General features: G+C 42.5%; 1 protein-coding gene across 1 annotated transcript in view; it reads right to left on the bottom strand.

Annotated features, from left to right (window-relative positions):
* Window positions 1–200: 200 nt before the first annotated feature.
* AGBL1 (AGBL carboxypeptidase 1) overlaps window positions 201–21,848 on the bottom strand; it is a 267,046-nt gene continuing 245,398 nt past the window's right edge. The window contains exon 23 of the mRNA XM_059824130.1: window positions 201–507. Coding sequence (XP_059680113.1) covers window positions 201–507 — 307 coding nt within the window. The remainder of the gene's footprint in view (window positions 508–21,848) is intronic.

Below are 21,848 nucleotides of genomic sequence, written 5' to 3' on the forward strand. Positions count from 1 at the left end.
CAAGTGGCCCCTTGCTCTGCCTTGTGTACAAAGCGTAAGGAGTCACTCTCAATATGTATATGTACTCAAATTACACAAACATACAGTCAACTTTCTATTCAGAACTGGAGCAACACATCTGGGAAGGATGCTGAAGCTGGCAAACAGGCAAACATAAGCAGTAACCCATTTGCTTACTGCTCTGCAAGGCAAAGCCTTGTTCATGCAGGGCTGCTCTCGAACCCACTGTACACCCCAAGTGCTGTTGAACGCAGAGGGAGAGCCGTACTGTTGGATGCTGGTTGGCTGGAAATGTAGAGCCCCCTGAGAGCCTTGGAGCTGCATGTCTGTCCCGTGGTCACTCCCTCATCTTCTGTCTCTCCTTCCACCCATGAAAGGCACTCCTGGATCTCTTGATCTAGCTCTGAAATGTCCCCTTCACCATCAGAGCAACTGTCAGCATTATAATCGATTTCTTCCACACAAGGAGGTTCATCATCAGTCTCCAGGCTGCTGTTGCTACAGCTTCTGCAGAAAAATCAGAAGAGAGACTGGTCGTCATCAAAGGAGGGTGTGTTCTCTGGGGGTAAGAGCAAGTAACAGGGGAATGCGTTTCCTGGGTTCAATCCTGGCTCTGCTAATAAATAAGGCATGAGATGGCACTAAGCAAGATCCTGTATGTCTTTGCGTCTGTTTCACCATCTGTAAAATTAAGACTAATACTTCCCTACCTCACAGGAGAAGCGATTATTGTTATTACTATTATTGCTATTGCTTATACAGAAACTGAGTGCTTTATATACAGACAACACCATTCTTGCCTTGAGGCACTTACAAGGTTGTAGAAGCTGAAATATAGTAAAGGAGGAGATATTCAGTTTCCAGAAGGTTGCTGGTTTAATCATCATCCAACTCACTGTAGTTCCACATTTAGTGTGAGACCTAATTAATCCAGGTGGTTGAAGTGCTTTGGCGTCTTTTCCTCCTGTTCTGTGCAAGCTCAGAACAGAGCACTGCTAACAAGAGGAAGCGCAAACAAAAACCGGAGGCTCTCAGGTCTTCAAGCACACTGGCTCCAAGGAGAGCAGAAATACCAGGAGTACTTGTGTTTTGGAAGGAGTATGAAAAGACTTCGACTGCTTGACTTCCCGAGGAAGGGCCAAATTCAGAGGCAAGTCTGAACAGCTGAGAAGAGACTCTAAAGAGATGTCACAGCCACAGCACCTGAAGGGTAGGTTACACCACCTTAGCCTCCTGCCATTTACTTACAGGAATGGTTATAGGCTTTCTTTATGTGTCCACTTTCAATACATATTGTATTAGGTTAGCCTAATGCAATATTTATGGCAGAATTGTAACCACTAGACTAGATGGGTCTGGGGCATAAGGTCTTTCTCCTACCTAGCTGCCTAGCTCCCATTTGGCCCTTAGCCCAGGAGGGCAGCTGGGTAAGTTTTTGAGACCAGAAAGAAGCCTGTGGTTTCAATGCTGCTTGGGTCAGAGCCTGGATGAATCAGGGGGACAGATACTGTGTTTTTCACCTCCAGGTCAATGTTTTCAATCAGACTCAAAGCAGGAGAATGTATTGCTTTGGGGGACTGGGAAAGGAATAATAATCTTCCACCACTGGGCCAGAGTTTCTAATTTGTCCCAAGTTGGGAAGAATGAATGGCTTGGCAGATGGAGCATACACAGCTTTTAATGTGTGGTCTACTCATTTACATGTCAGTACCCGGAATAATCTTCCAGCTCTCAGCTGTTTCACAGCAGTGCCAGCATCTGAGGTTTCAGAACATACCAAAGGTGTAAAGTATTGCTTTTGGATGTATTGATCCCTTCCCTCTTCGGCACTCCAAAAAAGGCGTATGATTTTCCTAGTTTTGAGACTCCAAATCTTAACTGTATACAGACTACTCTGCAAGCAGAAACAAGCTGTGTCAACCTGCTTCTCCTTCTCTGGCTGATCTCTGGCTTAGTTTACTTCAAAGGCTGGTTATAAAGGATTCTCTGAAAGCTTAATAGAGCTGTACAGCTTAAAAATAAATAAAAGAATAATTATGCACTTTTACAGTTTCTGGCTCCACTTCAGTCTGCTCAGAAATCTGGGTCAAGAAGAACTCGTACTGAAACTGAGTATGTGACATGAAACAAAACAAAAAAACCAGGACAATCCTCCCAACAGAAACAGCAACAAGCAGTGGTCTCTACTGAGTCTGACCAGTGGGTTTGATTCCTTCTTTTTTTTTCATATGCAGGCATGGCATGAATGACCATGATACCAAGTACCTATGATAATGTTCAAAGCTGACTAAACTCAGGGGAATTAGATTTTTCAAGAGCTGTGCTCTTGTGGCTTTGCAATCAAAAAGAACCAAAGCGTATCTACTTTCAACATTGCACTTGTATGTTTGGGAGGAGCTGCTAATGCCATTGAGACAGAGCATAGCTTCCACCCAACTTAAAGCTGGGACACCAAATAATGGAGGACCTTCTGAATTTTTTGATAACTTAAATGATTTTAGGACCGGATTTCTGAGAAAAAGGGGAAAATTACTTCCAGCACAAAAGCACTTTACTATGGAAGGGAAATCTGGAAGACAACAATCAGAGAATGAAAAAGAAAAGCACATAAACCTGCCATTTCCTTACATTGAAGACTGAAGGGACAGTCTTTACGAAGCAAGCATTTATGCATAAAACCTTTATAATGGACTTCAAAAGCTCTCCCTTCCAAGATAAGTGCTATCATGTTGCCTACATACATGGTACAGAAAACACCAACACCATGACAACTCAATACTCAGGCAGAAATATGGCAGGGAGAGGGTCCCCACAAGTGAGAATGTGCCTAGACCGTGTTTAGAGGTCGGGAAAGACGACTTTCTTCCTAATTTGTTCTGCCCTTTGCTCCTTTGCTGTGATAGTGAACGAGCAAGCCAATTAGCACTGACTTTAGTAGTGGGTTCTCCAATATAGACTGATACCCGCTGGATCGATGCCACCACCACAAATCACATAATGAGCTACCGAACAGCAAATAGATGATACCAACATCCTCTTGCTGCCAATGCAGGCTGTAATCACACCGGTGACTTAAAAGTTGAGAGGCTCTTTATCACACTACCAAACTCTACCCAGCTACAACTGGTCAATTGTATGAGGTTCAACAAGGCCAATTGCCAGGTCCTGCACTTGGGTCACAACAACCCCATGCAACACTACAGGCTTGGGGATGAGTGGCTGGAAAGCTGCCTGGCAGAAAAGGACCTGGGGGTGCCTGTTGACAGCCGGCTGAATATGAGCTGTCAGTGTGGCCAGGTGGCCAAGAAGGCCAATGGCATCCTGGCCTGTAGCAGAAATGGTGTGGCCAGCGGGACCAGGGAAGTGATCGTGCCCCTGTACTCAGCACTGGTGAGGCCGCTCCTCGAATACTGTGTTCAGTTTTGGGCCCCTCACTCCAAGAAGGACATTGAGGTGCTGGAGCGCATCCAGAGAAGGGCGACGAAGCTGGTGAGGGGTCTGGAGCACAAGTCTTATGAGGAGCGGCTGAGGGAGCTGGGGTTGTTCAGTCTGGAGAAGAGGAGGCTGAGGGGAGACCTTATCGCTCTCTACGTTTACCTGAAAGGGGGTTGTAGAGAGGTGGGTGTTGGTCTCTTCTCCCAAGTGACAAGTGATAGGACAAGAGGAAATGGCCTCAAGTTGCACCAGGGGAGGTTTAGGCTGGATATTGGGAAAAATTCCTTTACTGAGAGAGTGTTGAGACACTGGAATAAGCTGCCCAGGGAGGTGGTGGAGTCACCGTCCCTGGAGGTGTTCAAGGAACGTGTGGACGTGGCATTGCGGGACACGGTTTAGTGGGCACGGTGGTGTTGGGTTGATGGTTGGACTTGATCTTACAGGACTTTTCCAACCTTAGTGATTCTGTGATTACGTGATTCTGTGAAGTCTCTACTATGTGGAATCTTCCATCCCAATAACTCACTTTCTGCTGCGGGAAGATTTAAAACTTATAACAAAGCAATACAAATGGACTAGTTCAAATCAGCAGGCTAGAGGTTCTTCTGAGAGAGGTGGCAGCACGCAGCACGCTGGGGAGCCAGCTAGAGTGCCACTAAGGAAGCTGCCGAAGTCATTACATGCTGCTTCTCCACATCACAAAGACCAGCTCCTTCAGGAGAGAATGCAAATGGTGAAACGTGGTAATGAGCAGAAATGCCAACATCTAGACCACTACATACCATTGCAGAAGGTGTGCCTTCCTTTCTTTTCCAACAAAGAGTTGTGGGGTTTTTTGTTAGGGGCAGGTTCTTGGTATTTTTGTTTGCTTGTTTATTTTTTTAATCTGATTTTTAAAAGCTGCAAAAGAATTCCACCCAAAAAAACAAAGAGAAAAACCCCAGGGGACATGAAACAGATTTACCAAAGAATAATGTTGTTGTCTTACGGAAGGTAAACAATGAGGAAAACCAATGACATTACATTAGAGAACTCCAAGACAAATATAGTCTATGAATACCACTGAACGTGAACGCAGTACAGAAGAGGGGGAGGGAAGGGTGGTAATATATCTACAGCCAACAATCCCCCAGCTATCATAATAAAACCTGTACGCATGTTGGTTGATCTACTAATTCAAAAGCTACAGCCTCGTAGCCCTCATCTATTCCAGACGATGGGAGCCACAACAGCAGTTTGCAACTTTATGATGTGATAAATAGAATTTCTTTGTTTTGATTTTTAATTTGCATATTTATTGAGATATGACTTGATCTTAATTAGTTTTCCTTTTGTATGTGTGTCTGTTTGTTTGTTTGTTTGCTTGGTTTTGGAAATGATTCTGGTTTTTGCTGTCTTAACATGAGGAGAAGGAGAAGGAGCTCCAGTCCCTCCTTACATATCAGCATAACTGGAACTTTCTGGTATGACTGAAAAACACCTCTTTCAGGTGCTTCCTGCAAGCCCCTCATTCTAAGTCAGCCTACCTCTTAGGACACAGCTGGACAGAAACCTTGCCGGTCAGCTGTCCTGCTGAACTGCACAGTCTATAATTGTGGTTGATAAACTATAGCTACATGCTGTGCATGGGGATGACTGATGATCCCTCTTCCATACATAATTCTCCTTCACTTGTGCATACACTACCAGGGCATGGAGAAAAACTAGAGATGTCCTAAGTAATTTCTTGGGATTTTTCACTCACATTTTGCTTGCGTGGCAGGTCACTTGCTCTCTGTATATTCTACTGACTGGCTAAAAATAGAATGTGTTTTATTTTTTCTGCTGGAAAGAACAGGCACTGACAACTGTCCCTCTTAGGGAATCTGTGACTATTGTTCAGGGTTGCTGCTTGACCTTCACTTGACAGGCCTCGCAGTTGCTGTGCGTTAGAGAAGGAAATGGAGCATTTACTTTTTTTTCATATTGCTCCTCTCGCTCTTGTGAAATTTGCTGCAGTCTTGCCAGAGCAAAGCTAGGAAGTGAGTGGTTAAATGCTTCACACAAAAAGGAGGAAAAAGCTAAGTCTGGGGACCACTGCTGGTCATGGACGTATCAATGACTACCTGTGAAGAATGTGTCAACAAACAAGCAAACATGTCTTCATCTTCTCTCTGCAGGGAAAAATAACATCCCAGTAGCTGCATAATCACCCTGTCTGTAACCCTGTTTTCTCCTTTCCCTAAACCTTCTCTCCATCATGATATGTCCCAATCCTTTGGAAGCTGCCCAATGCAGGGATATGGCTGTGTATAAGAAGCCAAGCACGTCTCTGATACAGTTCATAGACTAAATAAGACAGGAAATGGCTTTCTTGAAATTTTTCAGGATAACAGACATTTCCCTGTGAGAAAACAGAAAAAAGATTTATGTCTGACCTAAACAGGCCAAGTTCTCAGCAATTACAGCATTCACCTGAAAGAAGGGTATGCTTTTTCTCCACTCAAGCAGGGATTGGAGACCCTAGCAAGTTCACTGACCACAGTTACCACCTGCGCAGAAGGGGAATCTCATTCTTTTCCAACAAAGTTTTACCAATTGTATAAACAGTTATATACATGCTGGTAAGTAAAGTGTCCTGCAGCTTTTAAAGATATGCTGCCCTCTCTGCAGTGAATTGGGATTGCCTTGCCCTTCTTTTTTTTGACATTAAAATTCCACCTACTTCACTGAATCAAAAAGGGTGGGTGGTCTTGCACAGTTTTGCTTTTGAGGAATCCATGTATTTTATTAAAAGTATTTTACAGGAACACTGCTTCTGAAGCCTTGTAATGAATCTAAAATGAAACTTAGGCAGATGCATTTGCAGTTATCCCAGAGTACAATTCTGCCTTTAATAGCTTCATAAAGTAGTATTTTAGGACATAAATGAAACTATGATGCTTTTAGGTAATTACACCTGTAAGAAATACACTACAGCAGCAAGATGCCAACAAAGAAGGGCTTTAGTCTGCCCTTAGTGTCTTGATTCACTTGCTACAAGGTGTGGTGCACACCTTGTAATGACCTTCTAATTTGATCTCTGCAATTCAGGAGCTCCCCAGACAGAAGCCTGGCTTCCCCTCCTGCCTGAGAAAAGCCAGAAAAGGCTCTGTTTAGTCCCTGACCTCACCAAGGGAGGGAATCAGCTATGCACTGCTGCAAAATGGCTCCAGCTTAAATGATTACATTCACCTCCTTTGTGGCTACACAGTAAACAATAATGATATGAACTTTGTAGGCTCCCATGAGATTTCCCTTTCCAAAGACTCTTTGGCAAGGACTTTTACAACTTACAACATCTCCTGAGAAAATGTGTGCTAAGCCCTAGGCAATGCCAGGTGCCCTGGCTTTCAGCCCACGATGGCCCAGCCTTTCACGAACAATATGAACATAATTAAACACTGCCTTGAATTCTGTTTGCTATGGCTAAGAGATGTTTGGTCTTCTTTTGAGTGTAGGTTGCTTTTTTTTTCTTCCTGCTGCAAATAGCCAAAAGAAAGGTGTAATTCATTGCTAAGACTCATACTAATTAGTTTTTCAGGAGTTCCCAGGGTAATTGTAGGCTGTAATATTTATAATTGATTTGCCCAGATTAAAAATGGATGTCTCGTGTACCAGTTAGATAAGTAAGGAGCAAGTGGGGCTTTATCATTTAGAGAGAAGGGAAGACAACTTGTAAATAGATTGAGAGCATGAAAAGCAAGAAACTGGCTGACTCCTGGCCAATACTGTCCCCTAATGTTCATTCAGGCTTGCAACAATTTAGCCCTGGACAGCATTTTACTTGCATCTAGCAGAAGCTCTGTTAGTCTTCTCAGGAATGACTGTTTCCATTCCTCCTTTTGGTGAGAAGATGGCTGATGACTGCTGTGAGAGCAGAGGAGATGAGTACACACCTCTCATTACACATGGTTGGGAAATTGAAAAGCCTTTTCTGAATATGAAGAACTGCATTTAATTGAATTACATCAGGTCACTGGTACAGCTTTGATCCTTCTGTGAAAGATGAGTTTGTATAGAGGACAAGCAGGCATTTTTCTCCCATTTGAAGGGTACTAGCTTGACATTACGTGACATTCCTGGATTCCAGACATCCAGTTCAAATCCAGGAATGTTTCTAATGCTAAACAATAAAATTCACATGGGCTGGTCTTTAGACTTGCAGGATGGAAAAGCTGGTGAGAAGCCAAAGGCTGTGGATTTGGTCTTATGAACAATCATTAATTTCTTCCTAATGGAGAAGCAATCTATATATCAGTGCAGCGCTAACATTGCATCTTTCGCATTCTTATAGCTGTAGGCTTGTAAGAATTAATAAAACCCACTGACTTGAACAGATACAAGTCAGCCATGAAATGGAGGTATGGCAGTTGGTGCAGACCCCAGATAAACACAGGAGATAAAAGATGGGTGACATAAAATAGATGGGATAATATCCATCTACCAGGCAGCACTGTCAGTGGCTTGGATTTCACTCTGAATTTAAGAATCAAAAGAAATGTTTCCAAACCAGATAACGTTTTGGCTTTCTACAGCTTAAGCTTCCTGAGAAAAATGAGCAGTCAAGTCCCCCTGTATGGGAAGGTATTTACTAAGACTACCAGAACTCATTAGGACACTGAATAATGTAAGAGTTGCCCAAAATATGATTTTGAAAGTGTTTGGGAGCTTTTCTCACAGCTTCTCTACTTCAAGCAATTTCTTTTCAAAATGATAATCACGTTATTGATGATACTTAGCAGTCCAGCCACAGTAATACAGGAAGATTATTGGAGTCCTTGTAATTGCTTTTGGGTGCTTCCAGTAATTGAGACATTGGCACTGTAGGGGAGAAAGAAATGTGGAAAGATTTTGGCTTAGATGCTGAAAATTTGTACTGCTGAAGATAAATAATGTAAAGGCATGCAGGTTCTCCTGGGTTCTTGTTTCCCTTGGTGCTGATTCATATAATTCCACTGACTTCATCCAAGTTTTGTAATTGGTTCTATATATTTAATTTCAAAAGTCCAGGTTCCATATGTATGCATCCCTTAGTTCTCTCTGAGCGACTTAAAGGATTTGGGGTTTTTGAAAGCAAGATGTTTTAAGATGGCCAAGATATGTCTAGACTGTATTTTAGTTACACATCTGTTTTATGTACAGGATATTTTTTGGGTCAGATAACCATGCATACAAATATTTGCTTGCACACCAGATGACAGATAGACATCTAACTACCTGACTTAACTAACAACTGTTGTAAATGACTAAATACCATCCACTATACCCCTTAGAGAAGAAATCAACCTCTTGGCTGCTAGTTTTTCTTCTTGAAAATCTATTTTTAGCTGATAACCACTCTGAGGTTTCAGAGAATCTGTCTCTGATAGATGTGTATATGTGTGTGTATATATGTAAATAGTAAATCTGTCTATACAAGCACACAAAGTAGATCACCATCCCTTATCCATCTTTCCTTACAGATAGATAAATAAATAATAGATACACATATATGTATATATGCATACACTCAGACACCCACACACAACACATCCCCACAATTACGTGGTTTACTCTGTATTCAGAGCACAGTTTTCATTACAAGACATAGGAGGTCTCAGGAGATACTCCTACAGCTGGCTTGAGAGATAACAATAGACGATCACTGAACCCTGAGGCTATTGCATTCAAGTAGGAGCAACCTCAGGGAAAGAGGGGGCTGCTGACCAGGGCAAACCAGTTCTTTGACTCTAGTCTTCAGGTAAGTGTTGACAAAGCAGTAGGTCACCTGAAGGGGGACTGTCTGGGTAGGACTTGAGCTATATTAGGACGGTCAGCAGGCAGGCAGAACTGGTTGTCTAAAACATAAAGTGTTATCATCAGCTATTTGAGAGCTTAAACTAGAAGCTAAAAACAAGACTGTGTGGCAAAAGTTAAGAACTTGGATTCTCAGCAGGGAAATATGGGCGTATTCCTATTCCACATGAACCTGACTCATTCTTGTACCTTTTAAAGTAAGGAATGACTGTTTTAGAAACCCTTCTGCGTAGCTCTTTTTTCTTTCACAATCACTTGTCTTCAAATACGTAAACAACGTTGGGGACTAAAAGTATCGAGCTCTGGTAAAAAGAATGATTCTGGTTCTGGAGTGTCCAGAGAGGGGAGAGGGTATGGCACCATGTGGGGGTTCAACAGCTGGTTTACCACTGGATTCTGCTTTTAAGGAAATCCTTCAGGCAAATCTCAGCTTTAGGGTCACAGAAAACAGTTTCTGGAGCATATGGAAAACAATTAATTTAAAGCCAACATGATGGCAAAGCACTGAAGCCTAAGAGGTTCCAGCTGATAGACATCAGTCAACATGGCCACCTCTCAAAGTAACTTCAACTCTACAAGGTCCTGTGTTATCATAGATTTTTTGAAATTAATCCAACACAAACCTGCAAAATCATAAACCCCCTAAAAGTTATGCATCTCATTCCAGGGATGTGCATCATAACTGGTCTGAGAAACTTCCTGTAGTGTAAAAAGTTCTGAGACTAATACACAACTTCTAACGTCTCATGCTTTCCTGTGGAGAATAAGTGTGTTTAGTCGATACCATAATTAGGAAAGAGAGAGACAGACTCTGTGTGTATGTGTACCCATAAGAATAAAAGGCAGAGGAGGCAAGGTCAAAGAAATCTGTCTTGCCTTTAAAGCAAATTGAAGTGGGGTTTATAGCAGAAACATCTGATGAAGTATGTGTGATCATAGATAACCAATAATAGATCCAGGTAAAAACTTCAGCCTCTGCCCTCATCCTAAATCTTTTCTCAGACATAATGAGATTCAGATAAAACAAATCTGAACACTCGTGTTCAATATATTTCAAAACATTCTGATCAATTATGTTTTTAACACCATATGGAACCAAATCCAAAACCTTGCTTAACCTCACTCATTACACAGCTGATTTGCATATGCTTTGGACTCCATTAAGGACAACAAAAAATGTCAGCTACAGCATATAAGTGGTAACTCTTGCTAATTCCTTGATCTTGCCAAAGCCCTGCCAGATGTTTCATGAAGAATAGCAAACATTTCATTATGCTCTCCCTGCCTCCTAAAATTTGTCTGTCAGGAATTGCAAGGATGAATTTGAGTGGTTTAGCACATAAAAAAAACAGTAGGCATGGAGGGCTGACACAAACATGAAGCACCACCTTCATCCTACTTCAGTACTCAAACAGGGTTTAAAGGGATTCTTCTTGCCAGAAGGACCTACTAGCCAGGAACATATGACTCCAGTAAACAGAGGAAAGAGGAAAAACATCAACCATTTGCTGTGATCTAAGGAGACGGCATTGCCTTGCAAAAAGAACATAGTAAAGCACATAGAAAAGTTGTTATTGCTGATTGTTGTACCATAGATCTCCTAATATTTTTCTGTGTTCCTGTTGTAGGTATTTAATAACGTTTCGCCTGTATAACAGTGAGATACTGTTTTCAAACGAATCCATTTGTAGTTTGTAGCATCTATCAATTCCCAGCAGGAAACAATTTTTAAAATTGCTGTTAACATGAGTATTTCCTGAATATTTTATAAAAATCAATTTCAAACGCCTGCCAAAATGTTCTATGTGTTTTACCTGAAAGTTGCAATTACATTTTCTTGCTTTTTCTGTATGTGAATATGTGTGTGTATATTTATATATGCATATATAAATTCCCACTAAAATTCTTACAAGAATACTAACACATCACAGAAGCAAGCATATTCTGAGTGAAAGCTGAAGCAACATAAACTGACAAAAGTATTTATTTAATCAAAATAAGACATGTATTTGGATGGATGGGGCAAATTAGAGCACAGCTTGCAGAGCAGTGAAACAATCACTTCATAGAGAACCACCCTGAGCATTTAACGTCACTCTCTGATTTACAACCAAAAATGATGAAAGGTCAGTTCTTGTGTGCAGAGTAAGTGACTGAAAAGATATGTCAGACTGTGCATCAAGGGAAAATTAAATCATGAGTTTAAAACACTTGTGTTTGAAAGATACGGGTTCTACACTCGGTGGGCTCGCAGTCATTTTCAGCAAACTGCTTTTCTCTCTTTCCCCCAATTCCCCAATAACATGGACACAGAAGGCTCCCTCACTCCACCTGGCCACCAAGCTTATGGCATGGTGGCAGAGCCAGGGTGTGTCTGAAGCCCTCCATCACCTGTCTAGTCTGAATGAGGGTGCGAAGCAGTTTAATTGCCTCTTCTATGTAAGTGCCTTTCTCTCTACTGAAAGCAGTAAGAAAGTAGGTGCTTAATAATCTTGGTGGGTCTCATCCAAAACCTCCTCTCAACAAACCAAGACTTCAGTAGAGAAAACAGCAAGTTTCCAGATCCATTAGGGAAAGAAGTGAGTGTTCATGATTCTGCCAGACAGGAATGTGGAGTTTAGCTGAAGGAATGATGGGGATGTAGGACTCCTGCTGACATCAGGAGGACAGAGAGGTGTTCAGTAATACCAAGGATTAGCTGCCAGGTCATATTTCAAAAAGAAACGTTGTAATTCTTGCAGTACTGAAAAAAAAATGAAGTCATAAAAACGAAGGGGAGATTATTCAGATGGGAAAGAAACTGTCACGAGCTGCCAGATTTTCTGTACCTGGTCTGGCCTCTGATTTTAAGCTGTCCAGCTAGCCTGTCTAGCAGAAAAAGCCAGCCATCCAGCTTGAGGAAACAAAGGCTGAGGACTTGTGCATGCTGGTTCTACTGGACCTGAAAACCTCATTAGTCAGGAAATCTTGTTTTTCCTGGCATTTGCCTTTGTATTTATGTTTTTCTAGCTCCTCATTTTGTCTCTTTGCTTCAGGAAGCTGCTTACTGCACCAAAATAAAGTGACATCTGCCTTCTCATGGTGGATTCTGTCTTCCAGGAACTGAAACGCCAGGAAAAGACCAGATTGTGAGTTGTTCTGGCTCATGAATTGTCCCAAAAGGCATTGAAGAAGCCCACAAAAATTGTATTTGTCAGCACAAATCCAAGTGCTAGAATATACATACACACTTTAAAGAGGGGATGCATTTGGGAAGGTTATATTCATGAATGCATACAGGGTTCCTGACTGCTGTGTGCTATGATAGAACCACTTTTCTTGTTCCTTCTTCTCCAGCAAATCATGATGGCATCATTTTCTCTACAGACCTTTTTCCTGCACCAGCTTTACATAGGTACCCCCGCAATAACATTTCTAGTGTCAGTAACACACAGCCCCTTAAAAAACCACTGTATGCTGCTGGAGAACCCAGGCTCTCGGAATGGTGGAGATAATAAGATGGTAGAGCAGGTGCAGCCGAGTCAGACTGCCGCTGACTTTACCCTGAGTTTGCCAGGCTTACGCTGGACTTTCTCCTTTTCTGCACAGCCAACCTACAGATAAACTGCATCAGATTTAATGGTGCATGATACAGGCAATTCAGTATCAAGGAGAAAAAAAGCATCTCTGAGGCAAGATGGGTTATCAGCTTAGCTCAAAAAGCAGCCTATCAAGAAACACTGCCAAGGCGATTTCAGAAATCTATAATTTAGATGTTACCTTAAGCCTAAAACTTCGTTTGAAAACTTCATACTTCTCACAAGCAGACTAGCAAAGCCCAGGAGGATCAGACCAGATATCAGTCCAGATGACAAAGTAATACGCTTAGTGTATATGAAGTACTGTACACATGAAAGGTACAGGAAGGATGGCAACATTATACAGTTTTATCCTGCAAGGAATCAAAGCTGTTATTACACAGCAGTTTTCTCAGGGCTATTACACTCCATTGCTTACCCACCAATCAGCTTACCTTTCTGGGCTTCCCAACAATATGAATCACTTTTAAATAACAATGCATTTACTTTACATACAAGCTTTGCAGCCTGAAACACCCCATACTGCTTTCTGAGAGCAAGGGAAGCAGTCTGATGATTTATCAGGAAAAGGTCTGCTGATGTGCATGGAGCTGCACCGGCATGTCCCAGCTGAGCAGCTGAATTCCGGAACAGCATCATTCACCACTAATTTTGCAGCCATTTCGGAGGCAGGGAACAACACCGCTTTAAATCTTGTCGTTTCTAGAACGGGAAGCGAGGAATTCCAAATTCAGTGAAGAGCCAGTGGAACAATTTTAAGGAATGCAGGATATAAGAAATATGCCCTGTGTCAAAGCTTTGCAAAGGTACAAGGCCTAGATCCTTAATTCTTAATAGACTATTTTTTAGTTTGCTAGTGAGTAAGGATTGCTGTGCAATGACAGTCATTTGATCATAGTTACTACAGCAGTGAGAGCCTATGGCACTTTTCACGTCAGCCTTACACACTTACTCCACAGATGACCACCATGGCAAGACGTGGTGCAAATTGCAGGCATTGCTGGAGGAGTGGTGCCTGTTTGCATAGTTCTGGGAAAGCATGGAGCTTGGGAAGTGGCAGAGCAAGGTCAGAGAGGCTGTGTACACTGATCCAGGGTATCCCTTGGGCAGCCTTTTTTAGCCATGCTCAGGTGTCAGTAAAAGATGGCATAGATCCTGCTGGTTGCCTTTCTGTAATTTACTGTGTCTCTTGTGAGTTTAGGAGGCAAAAAAGCCCAGAATTAAATACACGCACACAATTAGGGTCATATTTACCTAAGCTACTGAGGGTCAATTCATTAAGCAAAATGGGTAAGTTATATATCCAAAGATCTGTGATGACAAAGGAGCAAAGCCAGGCACCACAAAACAATAGCTCTAGCTTCAGAGAGATGCTTCCTTCCACCTTCTTGTGCTGTTCTAGACATTTCCAGTGCAAGAGAAGTCCGTGGGGAGACAACCAAGGAAAAAGCAAATTTCCTGAGCTGTCTATTCCCTTGCTGCTTTCAGGGTCTGCCCCCTCAGAAGCTTGGCATACCCTTCTCCCACGCTACTCCCTATAGTCAGGAAATGCCTAACATTTCACTTCTTACAGAGGGTCTCCTCTGAGATGGATTAACCTAGCACTCCTTAAACTCAGACCTATCAATTTCCTCTGTTGGAGACTTTGGATTTAGATATCTTTGCTGTACTGGAAAATATCCACTGATAACAAGCAATTATTATTACAAGATATACCCTTGGAGATAGAAACTGGCTGCTAGGAAAGACTGAAATGAAGGGGAGAAGGGAAAACCAAAAATACTATTCTCACCTAACCTGACAGGGTTTTAATCACTTTCCCAGCGTGTTGCACCCAAGAGCCCTTGGACAACTTCCTGAACAAGACTCAATTGACACCTACTGTGTAAAGTACTTGATTCTCTCACGATAACATTAAGCATCATTACTGAAAATGGATGGTAGAGTTCAATGCTAATTTCAAATTTAATTTGGTGTTTGAAGCCATTAAAAATATATATAATCGCCTCTTCTCCCCATGAACTAGTATTTGGGCCCTGAAGGCAGCATCCATAGTGAGCTAAAAGACAGTTTGTGGAGTTCTTTCTGTGAGACTTTACGAGTGTGCATTAGATCGAAAGATTTATAAAGCATATACCTAATATAATGCCTGTGAGAGCAAGACTTGAAATCAAACAGTTTGTGGTAAGGACTGTTTTAAAGCATTAATTGTAGTGGGGAGGAGGTGCTGTAGAAGAAGAGCTGAGGTTAATGTGCTTGTCTTTCCATTGCTGTAGACCTGCATACCGGGCACGTTCAGGTCACAGAGAAAATGAACTGAGCAAACCAACTCTGGCGTATGTCAGACTGTCTTTGAGGTGCATCACAAACTCTCAGAGGGTTCAGAGCACAGGCTGACTGTGCTGAACAAGCAGCATTAGCCTGGAGAATGCCTACCAGCGCCCCGAGAAGGAACTTGTCTGCTTCAAGGGCACTGTGGTATCACATGCTAAGTAGGGACCGATAGCCCCCAAATGAGCATCCCTGACATGGGGCTGAGCAGTCAACAAAAGGAAAGATCCTGCCAAAGCTGCCAAAGATCCTACCCTTTCTGCCAAAGGGTAGAAAGGTGGTTATTGCAGGTGAACAAAACAGTAGCTGCTACAGAAGTCCATTCAGTGGGAATACTGAAAAACTCAGTCTAGACTACAGCAAGGAAATGGGCCCTCTGTAAGGTTCAGGAGAGGTCTGAGGTGAGACAGGACAGACACAGTGAGGGTGGAAAGATGTAAAGTACAAAAGTACTTTACCTCAGATGCCGTGGACTCTAGCAGTCCTTAGGACAGCTGACCACAGGAACCACAACCGGATCTGCCTCCCTGGAAAGACTCCTAATTTGGGCAGTATCTGCCAGGCATAGGAGTAAGCCTGACAGCCTCAGCAGGAATAGGTGTCCACGTCGATGAGAACTCTTGCCCAAAGGCTATTAGAGGAGAACAGGATGTCCTGCACTGCTGCCAGGACACTCAGTAGCAGGACTTTTGACTGCTTGCTGAGGTCGAAAAGGTAGCTGAGGAGAGCTGGGAATGGAGGTCCCTACAGGGGCTTGTGGGGTTAGCACAGCAGCACGGGGCAGACAAGCCCATAAGGTCACGCCTGGGCCAGTACAACATAGCAGTAGAAATGATTCTGAAATGTGTCATCTCTTGGTAAGCCTGGGTACAAAATTGGAAGCTCATACCCAGATTGTGGCCTATTTCCAATTCTGAAATCCAAACACTCTTATTTTCCCATTTACTTATCCAATGTTGCTTCAGCACTTAATTGTCTACCTGCTGGCCTGGCCTTTTCTGCCATGCTGTTGCCAGGCCATCAATGATGTGTCCATCAGGGTGAAACAAGCTTTGAATCAGGTGATAAATTGCTGTTTTTGTTGCAGCTGCTAACATCTCTTAAATGTTTAAACAGTATGATCGCACACGTATCTAGTAGCTGCTTGGGTGCGTTTATTTTGGATGAGGTGCTATGCAGTTTCTTAGACGTGTGTGTCAAATATTCATAGATGGCAGGCTACTGAAATATCTTTCTGTAGTATTTATTTATAGAACTTATTTATCAACAGAATCAATCTTTATGTGCCTAGCTGCAGCATTACTTGTTGCCTTACCCATTTTTCCCAGACAGTATCTGTCTATCTAACAATATCCCTCTTCCTGCAACATCTATTCACAGTATGTCTGTCCAAGGTATCTTCTCATGTGTACTCATAGTATACATCTCTTTAATTTTAACTATATATCCACTCCACCTAATGCTCGTCATCTGTCTGAAGCACCTGTTGTATCTCTCCACACCGTCTCTTTATCTAGTCAATGGTATCTGTCTCTCCGCAGTGACTCTATCCCTTTCTCTCAGTTACACACAGCACCAGAATGTAATTATGGATTTTGGACCCCAACCACAGTTTCCTTTTTTTGCCAAATCGGACTCACAAATCACCGATTAATTTATTTGTTTTGACGGAAAGGCTAGATGTGAGAAACGAACTCTGGAAGGGTACAAGTATCTTTGGTCAATGACTCTTTCCCAGGCTTATTTGCTTCCCTGCTGTGTGTGAACTGTTCACTGCTGCAAGGGCAGGGAGCTGCACTAAGCTGCTGTTATCTGACAAACTCATCTTCAAATAAAGATGTTACAGGGATTATTGCCTCCCTGTTCTCCTCCCCCTTTCCCTCTCCCATTCCCTTTTTCTCCTTCTTCCATCTTTCCTCTCTTCCCTCCCCCAATGCTTTGCATCCGTTCCTCTAAGTTTGTCCCTTCCCTTCTTTTGCCCACTTGGCATTCTCAGGATGACAAGTGAAAGTCCCTCCCTATTAAAAATTCACTGCCAAATAAATATTAAAGCAGGGGGAAAAATCCATTTGGCTTTGTGTGATTTATGGTGATCTGCAACGCAAGGCCCAGCACAACAGGTTAAATAGGTTTCACAGCCTATTCTCCACTTCATAGGGGTATGAAGGACTCAATGACCCTCAGCTCTTAAAAAGCCTATGATGGGGAGAGATTTTCTCCCCACCAAGAGCACCAGTCTGAATGACATGGAGAAGGACGTGTTCCCAGAGCCAGGAGAGGAAGGACAGCAAAAACTAAAACCTCTTCCTGCTTTATTTCTTCCCACTTTGTTCTCATCCAGATGAATCATGACAAGAACAGTACAAAAGATGGTCAGGTCACCTGGAAGTGATCAGAGAGTCTGTTAAAATGTCAGGAGCATCTGAAAGAAAGGAGAGGGGAAAAAAAAAAGAAAGAAAAAGAAAGAAAGCAGAGCAAACTATGACAGAAAAGGAGGGAGGGAAACGCTTCCATGTCTCTGGTTTTGGTTCCCTGAGAAAAGACCCCAGCAGTTCATAATTTTCCTTCAGGCAAGGACAGTATGGTTCAATGGCAGAATAAAATATGCGTTAATTAATGAACAATGTTATAGTTTTATGGGTAGATTTAACTCTTTCCCTTGTTTAGAGCTGCTGGAAAAAAAGGCTGAGACAGATGCAAAGTAAGGCAACATGAATTAACTGGTATTTACATGGAAGGAGCAAAAGATATTTTCACTGAAGTCAGCAGACCTGCTAACAGCTTATGGACTTCAGAGAGGAACCAGATTTCACCCGGAGAGAAAAGAACTTCTGGAGACCTTCTCCAGAACTGTCCAAGAGCAGGAACAAGAGATCCCTAAAGGGAAGCAAAAATATTAGGGCCCCAATGGTAGCTGTCAGTTGAGGCTGCCAAGGGCTTGCACTGTGGTGGGCTGGGCACCACTCCTCTGCACCAAAATGCCTGGTACACCTCCGAATTTATTCTATGTCTTTGTAGAGAGTTGTAGATTTCTCTAACAAATGTTTGGAATAATATCAGTATGTAGATACGTGATGTGTATTTCACAGAGACAAGTGGAAACACTCAAATTTGTTTCAATTCAAAGCAATGTACAGGCAATAGGAAAAGACACTCAAGTAGCAGACCAAAAAGGAATATTTGAATCCCTGCTCTTCCAGAGACTTTAATCCCAGCCTGACCACCAGTTTGCCATGTGATTTTGGCAAGTTGCTGTGCATATTTCCCCTCCCACCACAGTCTGCCACGTTTATGTAGACTACTAGCTATGACTAGTCTATGCCTCAGTTTCTTCATGGTGAAGGATGGGAATATCTCTCAGGAGTCGCTTTCAGACACGATGACTAACCTTTAGGGAAGAAGGTGAGAGGACGCAGCCCTCAGATGGGAAGGCAGAAGAATAACCTGTCCTTCCCCTTTCCTATTCTGGTTGGGACTACTTAATAGAGTTTTAAACATGTACTATGATAATTAGAGTGGGGAAAGTTTTCATGCAGGAGCAAGCCATGAACATATCGGTAGGTCCACAGGAGATGTCTGATGTTAGTGCTTGTCTCCTAAACAAGTAAGCTACTGCCATGCCCAGACTCATGGCAAGGAGCATAGGAGGAAGCAGCAGTGGAAGAGGGAAAATGTTGAGTGATGAGAACGGGGGTCAGCTGCTCAAGAGGTTTTGCCCAAATGTCTCTCCTCATGTTCACCTAGCTCATGGAGTGAAGACAAAGTATGTACTGATTGGAACAGGATGTGGAGACACTCCAAAGGTAGATCAGAAAGAACAATCCATCTCATCTGACTGGGCTATATAATTTACTCATTGTGAGCAGATGGGTTATGAGGTCTGCCATCAGTGATGAATTACATACATGATAAGTCATTCCCAGCTAATGAGGATCCATTATCATTAGCTGCTGAGGAAGAATAACGGTTTGCCAGGACAGAGTGGGGGTTTCACAATTTCCAGGGAGAAAATTCTGGGCTGGTAGCCACCTGGCAATTGAACTTTCAGGCAACTGAAAACTTTCCAAGATGGATATGTTCTGCTTACTTCAAGCCTTGGCTTTCAATTTCCTTGGGCAATTTCAGGAGAGGGAACCTAAGAGGAGGTGGAGGAGGAGGAAGCGAAGGAAAATAGTAGTAACCGTATCTGATAAGACTGTGATTAAATCAAGGTCTCACTCTAATTACACTGCATTTAAATAAACTTTGCCTAGTAAGTAATTGTAATTAAACTGCAATTAAACATGTATTTATATCACCATTTCCTCCCCTGCACAGCTGTCTGTTTCCACCTCCTGTTGTTGCTGTCTACCTGCCAAAACCTCTGAATTTAGCACAAGGGACTTAACATTTCCTTGGACTTCCGGGAGGAGATGTTGTGTGGGGCAAGGTCTGAGACTCCCCCCATGCTCCCCTGGTGCAATCAGCTAAAAGAAACTTCTGTTTCCAAGCTGTGTGTGGGGAGAGAGATGCAGCTGATGCTGTGATAAACTAGATCTGAGGAAAAGGTTGTGAGGGGCAGAGGTAGGAATGAAAGGAATTGGCTGTCTCTTTTCCTCTCACAAGAACTTGAAAAGGTACATATTTCCCCTTTTTTAAAATTTCTTCACATCTGAGCTAGAAATAAAGCTATCCTTCTTGCCTTCTGAAGAGCACCTTTCATACAAGTATATTTTCTAAAGCCCCAGATCTCTGTTTACTGCATCATGTTTGTGCTTGTGCAGTGTTGTACATGACATGGAGCAAGAGAGCTCACTTACCTACACAGTACCTACAGGTGAGAGTTCAGAGCTGGGAATACAACCCTTGAGCTCTGTTTTCAGCTTTTTAGGAGTATTCTCTAACTCTAACTGTGTCTCAGTTTCCTTTATTTGCAGCACTGAGCTGCCTATACGTAACAACCCTACAGGCGGTCTTTAAAGTTCACTGCAGTTCTGAACAATTGGATCAGGGAAATCTGTTATGGAAAAACAGGTGGTTCCAGTTATTTAAAATGGAAACTTGGTTCCTGTTAGGAATCTGAAGGTGGTAAGGAAGGGAAAGGAATGCAGCGAGAAACAAAAGACGAAATAAACAGCTAAAGGGAGAGTGATAAAAATGAGGAGGTGAACACATATCACAGTGCAAAGGATGCCTGGGGCTAACAAAAGTAAACCAGCTTTTCTGCCCTACATCCCTCCTCACCAGAGGTGATGGAAAACATCTCCATTTGTGCCTCTGCTATCACATAGCTCTAATTAAGGGACTGGAGAAATACCACCGTCACCCTCATCTGTTTGTGTTCAGTTGCTGAAAGGACACCATGCATCTCCCTGACAGCTAGTCATTACAGCTTCATATAAGCACCCCTCCTTCCACCAGAAGTATTGAGCCCTCTGTTAAATACCTCAGACGAGACCCTTGCAACATTTCTGCTACTCAAGGGAGGTGAGCCATGAAGCCTTTATCATGGGAAATCACTGCCAGGAGGATAAGGGCATCTGATGAAGGAGAGACTGAATGCTAGACATGCTAGCAATATGCTAGACATGTTCCTTCAAAAGATACACAGCAAAGGAAAGATTCCATATGTACACATGTGGGGTGCCCAGAAGTGCATATGGGCACAATGTAATATAATACTTTAAAAAAACCTTATTATCCAAAAGTAGTTAAACAAATCTATTTGGTTACTGGCAATTTCACCATGACTGCTGTGTTATAAGCTGTATTCACTCCCTCCCTATCCTTCTTCAGACATTTCTATTTTCTCCCTAAATAACTGGCTGAGGAGGAAGGTCCTTATGCCAGGTATTAGTGAAAAAGAACAGAACAGGCATCTTAAGCTTGATTTTCTGATGTGACAGTAGTCAACCTGATGTGGTGTAATCTGTCATGTCAAAGAATATAGATCCCAACCCTGTGACTCTCAATTTCCTTCCAAACCTTTCTGTAACCTATAAACCTCAGTTCTACTTCCAGAAATAGGCGACAAAAGCAATACTACTGGAGTGACATTTATCAGAGGAAGGATTGGACGTTTCTTTCCCTGCAGACTCTTACTCCAGAATCACTGTTTATTTATCGGTTAGTTCAGCAACATGGTTCACTCATAAACAATCTGATCTAAATGGCATCCCTTCCACAACTTGAATCCTCACTTTCTAAATCAAAAGGGTGAAAACCCCCAAAGGCTGCATCACTGACGGGGTGAAAGCCCCCAAAGGCTGTCATCAACCACAGTTCTGCCACATAGCTCTGTGGCACACATCCTTTTTAATCAGGAACCAGTGAAAGAAATGCCTTCTTTTTAAGGTACATGAACTGCTGCCCTCTCTCCCTTTAGCAACCTGCTGCCCACAGAGACATACCATTGAGTCCATGATTACTTTCAATTTGATTCAGCTCAACTTAAAGGTGCCATCAAAGGAGGCAAATAACTGTCACAGGTCAAAGCCCAAACCTTCCCTTCTCTTTAATGGCTCTGTGAGTGCCTTAGGCTTTTTGTTTTCACTTGCAGTGAACTCAAGTCTGCCAGTAATTTTTTTCTGCTATTAGGCAGATAGAATAATATGAACAATTATTATAATGTGAACAATGTCCTTCTACTTCAATGTAAATACATCTATTTGCAATCATGGATGGCCTTCAACCCCCTTACAAGATACC

This window comes from Gavia stellata, chromosome 13 (assembly GCF_030936135.1).
Source record: "Gavia stellata isolate bGavSte3 chromosome 13, bGavSte3.hap2, whole genome shotgun sequence".
NCBI lineage: Eukaryota > Metazoa > Chordata > Aves > Gaviiformes > Gaviidae > Gavia > Gavia stellata.